This window comes from Ovis canadensis, chromosome 3 (assembly GCF_042477335.2).
Source record: "Ovis canadensis isolate MfBH-ARS-UI-01 breed Bighorn chromosome 3, ARS-UI_OviCan_v2, whole genome shotgun sequence".
Taxonomy (NCBI): Eukaryota; Metazoa; Chordata; class Mammalia; order Artiodactyla; family Bovidae; genus Ovis; species Ovis canadensis.
The window spans coordinates 137,946,332-137,957,558 of NC_091247.1; the positions used below are offsets into that span (position 1 = coordinate 137,946,332).

The 11,227-nt window shown below is 52.4% G+C and overlaps 1 protein-coding gene across 4 annotated transcripts; it reads left to right on the forward strand.

The window, feature by feature from the left end:
• Window positions 1-1,717: 1,717 nt before the first annotated feature.
• Window positions 1,718-9,497, forward strand: NFE2 (nuclear factor, erythroid 2). 4 transcript variants are annotated; one of them, XM_069584252.1, is made up of 3 exons: window positions 1,718-2,433; window positions 6,817-6,985; window positions 8,212-9,497. In XM_069584252.1, the coding sequence occupies exons 2-3, from the start codon at window positions 6,872-6,874 to the stop codon at window positions 9,220-9,222; spliced, it is 1,125 nt and encodes a 374-aa protein (XP_069440353.1). In that variant the 5' UTR covers window positions 1,718-2,433; window positions 6,817-6,871; the 3' UTR covers window positions 9,223-9,497. The 4 variants fall into 4 exon arrangements, with proteins under 4 accessions (XP_069440353.1, XP_069440352.1, XP_069440351.1 ...); XM_069584251.1 differs by lacking the exon at window positions 1,718-2,433 and adding an exon at window positions 4,787-5,074; XM_069584250.1 differs by lacking the exon at window positions 1,718-2,433 and adding an exon at window positions 5,125-6,400.
• The last annotated feature ends 1,730 nt before the right edge of the window (window positions 9,498-11,227 follow it).

Consider the following 11,227-nt stretch of genomic DNA (forward strand, 5'->3'; position numbering starts at 1 on the left):
TTTGAAGTCTTTATTGAATTTGTTATGATATTGCTTCTGTTGGTTATGTTCTGGTTTTCTGGCCACAAGGCATGTGAGGTCTTACCTTTCAAGCCAGGGATCAAACCCATACCCCTGAACTGGAAGGAGAAGTCTTAACTACTGGCCCTCCAGGGAAGTCCCTCCATAGCACCTTATATAGACCTTTATTACTATATCTGACTCTTTGTGGCCCCATGGACTGTATTCCGCCAGGCTCGTCTGTCCATGAGATTTTCCAGGCAAAAATACAGGAGTGGGTTGTCATTTCTTTCTCCAGAGGCTCTTCCCAACCCAAAGACTGAACCCGCATCTCCTGAGTCTTCTGCGTTGGCAGGCAGACTCTTTACTACTAGCACCGCCTGGAAAACCCCAAATTCCCTGCGTAGGCTGTTAATAAGGACACAGACTGTTCTTATTCATCTTTGTGTAGTTCTGGAGTGGGAAACATAGTAGACCCACAACAAATATTTGTTGAATGAATGAATGATACGTAGACACTCCATAAATATCCATTCATTCATTGGATAACTTGTGTTATAATTCTTTGTGCGATGCCACAAAGAGTGTCCTGAACTGGTAGCTTTCATTCAGCAAATGTTTGTTGACTATCTGATACCATTGACTATCTGACAACCTGATACCATTACTGAGTCAGACACAAGTATGACTATCACCACCTCTCATCCCCTCCAATGGGCCCAAATAAATACATAAGCTACCTGAGTACTCATGTTTGTGACCTAGATTCATACCCAGGTCATCAAGAGATTCTGAACCTGCATGTAACATGCAATGAAGCCATGAGTCCCCTCCTGCCCCACACAGGTCATGCATGCAGAATTATGATCTGCTGGGGTAGGGATTCAAATCACTGAACTATAGGTTTGGCATGGATGTTGATCAAACCGACACACACAGGCTGCAGGTATCACATTGCCTCTTGAGTTGCTTGGTTGTGTTATTGGATTGGGGGCATCCTGAGAGAGAACTGGGGTGGCTGACATAGTACTGTAATGATGGGAAACACTTGGAAGACTCCCAGAAGCTATTCTTTACCAAGTGGGACAGAAAGTTTTCATTATTTTAATAGTGAACACAAGCCTATCACAGAATGCTGGCTGAATGCCAGTCCTGTCTTAGGGTGGTACCTGCCTACCTCCTCAGTCAATAACTGCTTCCAATTTAACTTGAACATCATAAGAAGGAAAAAAAAAATAGAAAAAAGTGTAAGCTGCAGCTGTAAGGAGTGAAGCTAGACATAGGAAAGACTTTCCTTAGAGCTGAAAGCTACTAAAAGCTAGGAGGAAGCCAGACTTTTCTCCTAGTCTCTGGAGAAAGGATCTGTTTGGCCTGGAACTTGGGTTGTGGCTTGGAGACAAATGGATGAATGAGTGACTTCCAGGGGTACTTACTGGCCTGCCCCAGAGCTGCTGTGAATGCTGGGGTGGACCTGACACCCTACACACATGTCCTGTTCTGTCCAGAGTATGCGGCTGCCCTGTGACTGGGGTGACTGCCTGGAAGAAAGGACAGAGGGCATCTAGGGTCCCCTTTAAGGCAGGTGAATAATGTCCCTGCCAGGCGGCTCCCCCCCAACCCCAACTCCCCTCACACACTGACAACAAACCTGGCCCAAGAAAGAGGCCTTTGTCCTAGGATATCTGAGGCTGCAGGGGGAGGGGAGGAGGCTGCAGGGGGAGGGGAGAAGGCTACAGGTGAAAGGACACATCAAAGCGGCTGGGTCCTCCTCCCCTGAAAGCTCCCCTACCCCTTTCCCAGAGCCCAGGCTTTCCTGAAAATAAAAGCAGTGTCCCGAAGGCCTACCTGCCTAACAACTGGGATGCTAGACATCTGGTCCTTTTCTCCAGCTGCTCTCCCCCTTGCCAGGACTCAGTTTCCCTGACCTGAAGAGGGTCAAAGGGGCAAAGGGCAGGGGTTACAACTTGTATGAAGTTTAGAGGTCGCTCTGCCGCTTAGATCATCAGGTTGGAATTCATCATACGCATGGGAGAAACGCAGAGCTGGCTGGACTCCTGGGCTCACACGGAGGGCTGGGAGCCATGTGTGCCCCACGCTGGCCGGGAGCAAGCTGGGGGCGGGGTGTGGGCAGAAACCACACCGGGCTCAAGTTTCCTCTCTTGGCCAGAAGGGGCAGGAGGAGAGGAGGGCCACGGGGAAAGGGGAGGGTTGGAGGAAGGACGGAGAACTCAGGCAGAGGGCTTCAGAGAAGAGGCTGGTGCGCCGGCCCGGAGCTCCCCGCACTCCACACTGGGCGCTCAGCGATGGCCGGGGGGCGGGGCACGGCGCTCCGCGGCTCTCAGAGGTAGCAGGGATCCTCACCCAGGAGGTGTCAGCCCAGGCCGGCCTCATCTCTCTCATCGCTCTCCTCACCTCGCTGGGACCCTGCCACAGGTGCTTGCGGGGCGGGCGGGGAGGAGGACTGCAGTGGGTCTGGGGACAGCCTGGGGAGGTGGAGGAGGCAAAGGGAGAGAAGAAGCAACTCGCAGGGCGATCCTAGGAGGTCGCAGGGCGATCCTAGGAGGTCGCAGACCTTACCAGGCTGCCCCTGGTTGAGGAATGTGACAGATGCGGTAATTTCCCTGGGAGACCTACATGGCTTCTTGAGCCCTTTGGGATTCTTAGGGCAAAATGCTATGGATGGGGACCAGACAGTGGTCCCCCAAGGGACGCCTCAGGGGCTGGGGAGTGACCCTGAGTAACCCTTGGGCAGACTGGCTGTCGCTGGACTCAGGTATACAGTACCATCCTTTCCCCTACTCCATCCCATCACGCTGCCCTGTCCAGCCATCTGGGGAGGTCTAGGGGAAGTTGAGGAATCTGAGACAGTGGACACCTGGGTGGCTGAGAAGTGTTGCGCCAGGATGGGCTGCTAGAGCTTGGAGGTGCTGAGTTCTCTCCTCCCTGTGCGCCTTCTCTTCTCCGGGCCTCGGGCAGTAGGGATCAGCTGGAACTGGGAGGGAGAGGAAGGGATCCCACCGCAGCATAGTTGCTTCTGACTGGAAATCTTGGCAGCTGAGGAGACAGACGGCTGGGGACAGTGGCAGAGAGGTCACCTGCCACAGCTGCTGGAGCTGAGATTCTCTATCATTGGGCTTCCTAGGGACTGAAGTTGGGGTCTAGTGACTGGGTGACGGGACAGCAGAAACTCGTCCCTCTTTCCCTTGTTCCTGTGCACCTGTTTGAGTCATGTGTGACCCCACATATCTTACTGTGCTCATATCTCTCTCCACACCTTCAACCCCCTCTCCCTCTCCATGGCTCCCTCCACCCGCCCCCTTTCCCCTCCATTCTGTTGCTTTCTCTCATTTCTGTGTGCCTCCCTCTCTTTGGAGATTCTTTCTCATCTTTCTAAGCTGCAGGCTGCTCATCCATCACTCCACACCCCAGGCTTTACTGATCCCTCCCCATCCTTTCCCTGCTTCTGTTGACACCTGGAGAGGGAAGGGAAGTCTAATAAGCCTCAGAACAGAGTCCCAGAGGCGAGCCCTCTCTCTGGCTCTCCCCCTTGTCAAGGTGTTAGAGACCTGGGGCAGCAGATGGGGCCGAATACCTTCCTCTCCACAGCATCCCTCCCCAGACTGTCCTCAGTCTGTATCCTGAAATATAAAGCTCCATATCATTCTGTGTGTACTCAGGGATTGTGATAAAATCTCTTTGGGTAAGCCAGAATGGTTTAGGATGAGAGTAAAGAGGGTGGATTAGAGTCCCTGGAGATGGTGTCCATCCTACTTGATATGCAGTGTTGGGGAGCAAGATGGGTGTGTGACCTCAAAGTGTGGACTAAACTGGAAAGTGAGGACCATTTGCTGTGAATGAAAAGGGACACAGGGAGGCAGGCTGCACTTTCCCAGGACCTCTTCAGTTTCTGTACCCTCTGTGATGTTCTATTTGATCTGATTCCTTCTCCCTGAGCTTTATCACTGGCTGCCAGCTCCCTGGCCTGTCTTCAGGAAGGTAGGCTCCTAAGACCCAGAGGGGCCTACAGCTGGTGTATAGACCACCACCCATCTCTGAGTGTCTAGGGACACTCACACTGCTCCCTTTTGGCCTGGCACAGACTTGTACCAGAGAGCGGGTTGGAGTTGATCCTGAGGTTCTCCTTAACTGCCTCTTTCCTAACTTCCTGTCTCCCCTAGTGACCCTTCTGGATTCTCATTTCCCTGTCCTAGGGTAAGGGGAGGATTAAATTCCTGGTCTTTATGAGAAGGGGCTGATATCTAGTTTCAGAGACCAGGGCAGCCTAGAACCCAGCCTTGCCTGGATCAAGGTTGTGAAACGAGAAGTCTGGAGATTACTTGCCAGACTTTCTGGCTTTGTGTTCTTTTAAGTAAATCCATATGGTTGGACTGGTTAATAGTTTTCAAAGTACGGTGGGCCTCTGGCACAGAAACACCCACCAGGCCACTTGTTAAAGTGCTGATTGCCAGGTACCTGTACCTATGAACTCAATTTTGATGGATCTGGGGCAGCTTTCAGAATTCTGTGGGTTTCACAAGCACCCCAGGTGAATGCAACCCACAATAAAGTCTGTGATTGCTTGAGCCAGATACAATCTACTGTAAGGAGGTTCTCCACGTCTGTCTCCATTTAATGGCAGAGAATGAATAGGAAGCAATTTGCCCCAGATCATGCATGTGGAATGCCAGAGAACCTGGTCTCCTGCCTCCTAGGGCAAGATCTTTGTATTGCACCTAAGAGTCAGATCCGGGAAATTATACGGAGGGACAAAACGGGATGTGTGTGTGTGTGTGAGAAGGACTATGAGGCAAGAGTCATCGTCCCTGCCCCCTAAACCCCTTCTCCATTCACTTTGCCTTTGGGCAATTTCCGCCAGAACCTGGGTGGAGAAGGTGGGGTTCCGGTGTTGAAATGGCATCCTGGACAGACATAAACACCCTACCCTCTGCCCACTGGCCAAGGGCCTGTGCCAACTCCCAGCTCTAGGGATGGCCATGTAACAAGGAGGGGCCAAGCAGGAACTTGGGGTGATCCTCCTTCGAAAGGACAGTTTGCAGCTCTCGTGAATTTTGTGGTGAGTCAGAGTGGATTCCACATTAAATACCTGTGATGGGCCATCCTTGTGGTGATCTAAGGTCATCCAACCCTATGCTCTGCCTGTCCTTCTCTAAGTCTCCCCCACTCACCCAGTCTGCCTGCCTTTACTTCTACAGCAGACATAGGGTACAGTGCATGGCCCTAAGAGAGCAGGGGGCCCCTGCCAAATCTGCTTGGAGTGTCTTGCCAAAGGCAGGGAGAACAGATGAGGGTGAGATGGGTGTCAGGGAATAGGGAGGTGGAGTGAGGAGAAAGGGTGACAGAAAGGAGAAGATGAAGGCAGGGCTGAGGGATTGCTGAGAATGTTGAACTGTCCAAGCAGAGAGGGAGGGACCTCCAAATTCAACTTGTCTCACTCCCTGGTTTTACAAATGAGGAAACAGAAGCTCAGAGAAAGGCGACGGCTTGCCCGACATCTTGCTGCTGCGCAGGTCTGCAACTCCAGCCCAGATCCAAAGCAAAGGGGCTGGAGGGGAGTGAGTATTCAAGTCTCTAAAGAAATATTCCCTAGAAGAGAAAAGAGGCCGAGATTCCACAGAAGGAGCTGACTGATGCTGACTACCAGTAGAGTCTCGGCGTAGCAAGACGTGGGAGCAGGACTGGGAAGGCACCTGGAAGATGGGATGGCAGGAGAGTCAGCAACTCTAAGCACCAGACCTGACTCTGCTATTTAGCAGCTTGAGTCTCAGCTTCAGAATGGACCTTATAGGATCTTTGTGAAAGTCAATCTCATAAATGAGTGCCTATAGACCCCCAGGCTCAGTTCTCAACAAATGCCAAGCAAGTCTTTGCTGTGGTTATTATATGACCTGGTTTGTGGGGTAGGGTATAGCCAAGAGGACCCTGCAGGACACAGGGCAGAGGTCCAGTGTCTCCAGAGACCATTCCTCCTCTGCTGCCTGCTGCTGATAAACCTCTTATCTGGCCCAGGCAGGGGAGCCCAGGACCAGGATAGGAGGCGAGGGCAGGGCTGCTATCAGCCAGCAGGCCCAGGGCCTATCTTAGAGAAAGGGAGGGGCTGTCTGCTTGGCTCTTCCCACAACACGCTCCTTGGGGATCCCCAAGCACTCACTCTCAACTTGGAAGGAAAAGACTGAGATCCTAAAACTGAGGGCAGAGGAGGAGAGCAGGAGTGATCCCTGAGGCTGCTGCAGGAGACAGGAAAAACAGAACCACCACCCTAGATGATGTGGCTTCTGTCCTGGCCTGTGATGCAGTCCTGAGGAGTTCAGCAGTAGGGGAAAGAGAAGGCATCTTATCTGAAAAGTAGAGCTCCCAGAGGAACTGCCTACAGCCATAGCAGGTGAGATAGAGATAACACAGCAGAAAGAGGCTTTCTAGCTTAAGGAGTTGTTGATGAGTGCAGCATGGATGGGGGGATAAAGCGTCTCCTTCCCTCAGGGGAAGCTGGAGGGAGCCGCTCTGTGCATGCGTGCGTGTTCAGTCGCTCAGTCGTGTCAGACTCTTGGTGACCCCATGGACTGTAGCCCGCCAGGCTCCTCTGTCCATGGGATTTTCCAGGCAAGAATACTGGACTGGGTTGCCATTTATTCCTCCAGGGGATCTTCCCCACCCAGGGATCAAACCCAAGTGTCCTGCATTGGCAGGTGGATTCCTTACCACTGCGCCACCTGGGAAGCCCAGCTGCTCAATGAAGAAGGATAAAACTGCTGACCCGTGGCAGGAGAGGTCCTAACCTTTGTTTCTCCTTTGATACAGGTTGCTGGGACCATCTGGGCTCTCGGGACCTTGGACCAGGCCCTGGCCCAGTAGGATGTCCCCGTGTCCTCCACAGCAGAGCAGGAACAGGGTAACACAGCTACCCATTCCGGAGCCAGGTGAGATGGAACTGACTTGGCAGGAGATCATGTCCATCACTGAGCTGCAGGTAAGCCAGGCAGTGGGGAACAAGGTGGTAGGGGGAGGGAAAAGCAGCGAAACAGGGAGTCTGGCTGGGATCGAGGCCCTGGGTGTGTGTGGCAGGGGGTGGCACTGGAGCAAGCAGAGCCCAGGGTCTCGAGATGGAGATTTTCTGGACACTGTAAAAAGAAGGGCTGGAGTCGAAGAGATCTGGAGGGAAGGCCAGAGCGTTGAGGGGGAGGGGTGCGGATGAGCAAGAGATAGCAGTGGTGGGAAGGAAGGATCTGATTGGGGGTGCAAGCTCTCTGAGCAGCCACTCTGCTCACGGCTCTCTACCTCACCTCCTGCCCCGCCTTCCCTTCTTCCCTTCTTCACCTTCCTCTGTTCTGCCCTCTTCCAGTCCTGCCCGTCTTCATCCCTCATTTCCTTCCCCTGTCCTCAGCAGCTGGGCCCCTTTCCCTCAGGTAGCAGAGCTGTAGTTCAGGGGCCTCAGGAAGGTGGGGGTGGGGGTGGGGGGTCGGGCTATGCCGGGGTCCTTTCCTCCTGCTACCTGGACAAAGGGGTGTCTGTTGGCCTAACAATGATGCCTTTGTCCCCAGCTGGGCTGGAGCAGGATGGCTCCCCGATGTGGGTTGGGGGCCCTGTTCTCCTCAGCATGTTCTCTCCTCCTCTCTGCACCTGGGCAGGGACAGAGGGACTGGAGGGGAAAGGGCAGAGCTCACGGTGGCTCCCCGAAGTAACTCTCTGCCCCAGACCTGGCACTGTGCCCATGCCAGCCTGGGTCCTCAGGATCTGCCCTAAGCTCTCTTCCCACACAGCAGCTCCCTCTGCTGGGCACCCAGGGCATGGCCAGGGTCTGAACTTGACCCTTTGACCCTAGATAATGGCAGCAGGAAAAGGGTTCCAAGGGTCATCGTGGAGTGACTCCTTGTCTTCCTGAAGGAAATAAAGGGACAAGAGACATCTCAAGCCAGTAAGAACTTCTCCTGAAGAGGAGGGGATTCCACAACTGTTGTGGCGTTAGTCCTTTCTGAAGTCTGACTTCAGCGAGTGCCCTTCCTGTTTAAGCCGCTTTGTTCATGAACTTGCTCTGTCACAACTTTGCCAGAAGCTTTTAATGATTATTAGCAACTTTCTGTTCCCTTGTGATTATCTCACTAGTTCTTTCAGTGGGACTTAGATTGGTTCTGAGAGAGAGATGGTTTCTTCTCTTCCTCAGCCCGTCTACAAACCTCTTGGTGTCTTTTCTTGCAGGGTCTGAATGCTCCAAGTGAGCCATCATTCGAGCCCCCAGCCCCTGTCCCATACCCAGGGCCCCCGCCGCCTCCAAGTTACTGCCCCTGCTCTATCCACTCGGAGCCTGGCTTTCCCCTTCCTACACCACCTTATGAGCTCCCGGCACCCACGTCTCATGTCCCAGACCCTCCGTACTCCTATGGTAGCAACATGACTGTACCAGTCTCCAAGCCACTGACCCTCTCAGGCCTGCTCAGTGACCCCCTCCCAGACCCCTTGGCCCTCCTGGACATTGGGTTGTCAGCGGGGCCATCCAAGCCCCAAGAAGACCCAGAATCTGACTCAGGATTATCCCTCAACTATAGTGATGCTGAATCTCTTGAGTTGGAGGGGACGGAGGCTGGCCGGCGTCGCAGCGAATATGTAGAGATGTACCCAGTGGAGTACCCCTACTCACTAATGCCCAACTCCTTGACCCACCCCAACTATGCCTTGCCACCTGCCGAGACCCCCTTAGCCTTAGAACCCTCCTCGGGCCCTGTGCGGGCCAAGCCCACTGCACGGGGGGAGGCGGGGAGTCGGGATGAGCGGCGGGCCCTGGCCATGAAGATCCCCTTCCCTACGGACAAGATTGTCAACCTGCCAGTAGACGACTTCAACGAGCTGCTGGCGCGGTACCCGCTGACAGAGAGCCAGCTGGCCCTGGTCCGGGACATCCGAAGGCGGGGCAAGAACAAGGTGGCCGCCCAGAACTGTCGCAAGAGAAAGCTGGAGACCATCGTGCAGCTGGAGCGGGAACTGGAGCGGCTGGGCAGCGAGCGGGAGCGGCTTCTCCGGGCCCGAGGCGAGGCCGACCGGACCCTGGAGGTCATGCGCCAACAGCTGACGGACCTGTACCGTGACATTTTCCAGCACTTGCGGGATGAAGCAGGCAACAGCTACTCCCCTGAAGAGTATGCGCTACACCAGGCTGCTGATGGGGCCATCTTCCTGGTGCCCCGGGGGACCAAGATGGAGGCCACAGACTGACCTGGCCGGAGGGGGTGGGACTGGTGATGGGGGTTTCCTTCATTCTCTTCTGATAAAGGTCCTCCCCATCCATGAGGCCCAGGGGGAGCTGAGTTCTGTAGACCAGGAGGGGACCACAGTGGGAAACCTGGCATTTGGAAGGTCCGAGGTGTGTTCAGTGAGGCTTGCCTGGAGGCAAGGATGTTGAGGGGAGGGCTGGAATCTCTCTTCAGTGGTTCAGTTTTCTAGGTCTCCAGTCTGGGTTGAGCTTTGGTATATAAAGCACTCTACGGAAATAGCCTTGTGCTGTGTCTTCTCTCTTGAGGGAGGGTGATGAACTGGGGAGCTCCTCAGAGCTCACTGCCTGGTGGTGTTGGGGAGGGTGTTCTGCTGAGCTTGCTTCTCTCTCCCGACTGTAGGAAGACGGGACAGGCAACAGTTGGGCCTGAGCAGTGTCATCTACCACTTTCAACCCCCTTCTCAGAGCCAGAGGCCATGATTTGAGGAACCCCATCTTGGGTGACCCCCTATTTATAAAGCTAGGATTGCTGCTGGAGCTGGCTAGACCCTCTGTAACAGGTTCCTGAGTGTTAGGACTGAAAAGCCTGGAATGCCCACAGGACAGGCCTTTCTTGGTTGCAACAAAGAATTGGATTGGAACCCAACTTTCAACCTGACACTGGGAAAGAGTGTTAAGAGAAGGTGGCGACAGAGGATGAGGTGGTTAGATGGCATCACTGGCTCAAAGGACATGAGTTTGAACAAATTCCAGGGGTGGACAGGGAAGCCTGGGGTGCTACAGTTCATAGGGTCTGAGTTGAACACCACTGAGTGAACAAGTTTTAGAGGATTTCACACCCAGGACTGCTTCTGGGTAAAACTTGCTCCACAGCCACACACCATGTGCATTGTGGTTAAATCATCCATCTCCCTGGTTACGTTAGATGTTACCCAATTCCTGTTTTCGTGTGCTGCCCTCCCCCCACCCCCTACTTCCCCTTCTAGATCCTTGAAGATCTAGGGCCTTTTGCTAGTATGTTTTTTAGAACACAATGAAGTGGGGCAGTTCCCAATCTTCCTGATCACTAGATTATATAAATTACCTCTTTGGAGTATTTTGCTTCTATTTAACCCTTCTATTCCATTTCACTAGAGAAACCTCACTTCCAAGTTCTTGATACTCACTCCAGTTTTAAGACAAAAAATCAAAAGTGATTGAAATAAAAACTTAATGCCTACAGATTCAAAAAAAGGTTGGTCTCCAGGGAACGAAAACTTCCTGATAGATCTAAAGATAGTCCAACTTGTCAACTTTCTTAAAAACTTAAAATGTGGGGTAAGGTAGTTTGAGATAGCAGACTAGTTTTTTCATTCAAATCAAACCCACAAAAATGGTAATTCAGAGACTAATCTAGACATTTATTCAACAAAGTATTTAATAGGCACATAATAAGCTCAAGGTATTGTTCTAGGCACTGGAGGTACAGTCAACAGGACACACCTCTCGTGGAGGTACACTGTGGTGGGAAAGATTCTCAGACACATGTACTCATCAGTACTTCAGGTGAAAGATGGAAGGGTGGGTCACAAGAATTGGTTACTTCATGTAAGAGAATGGGAAATTTCCTTACTCATAATTTTGGTTAATAATGGACCCGATGGATTCACAAGCTTTCTTTTACCAAGGATGGAAACAGGCTAGAGAAAAATACACTTGCTGAAAGAGTTAAACTACTGCTTTCAAACACATTTTTAGGCTTATTACCTTTGCAAAGGTGAGGTACCTCCTTGGCTTTTTTTGAAGCTGGAAATAATTGACCAGTAAAAGCTCGTTCACTCCTAGATGAGGCCCACTATGCTCAAGAACACAACAAGGAACGAGGGTACAATTCTGGTGTACCAGACACCTGGCTATCATTAACTCCTGTTTCCCATTCTCAAGCTTCATCTGGTAAAGAAAAACCAGCAGCATCAAGTTATTTACCATAAATATCATGAAGGGAGACAAAGAAAATAAGGCACAAAA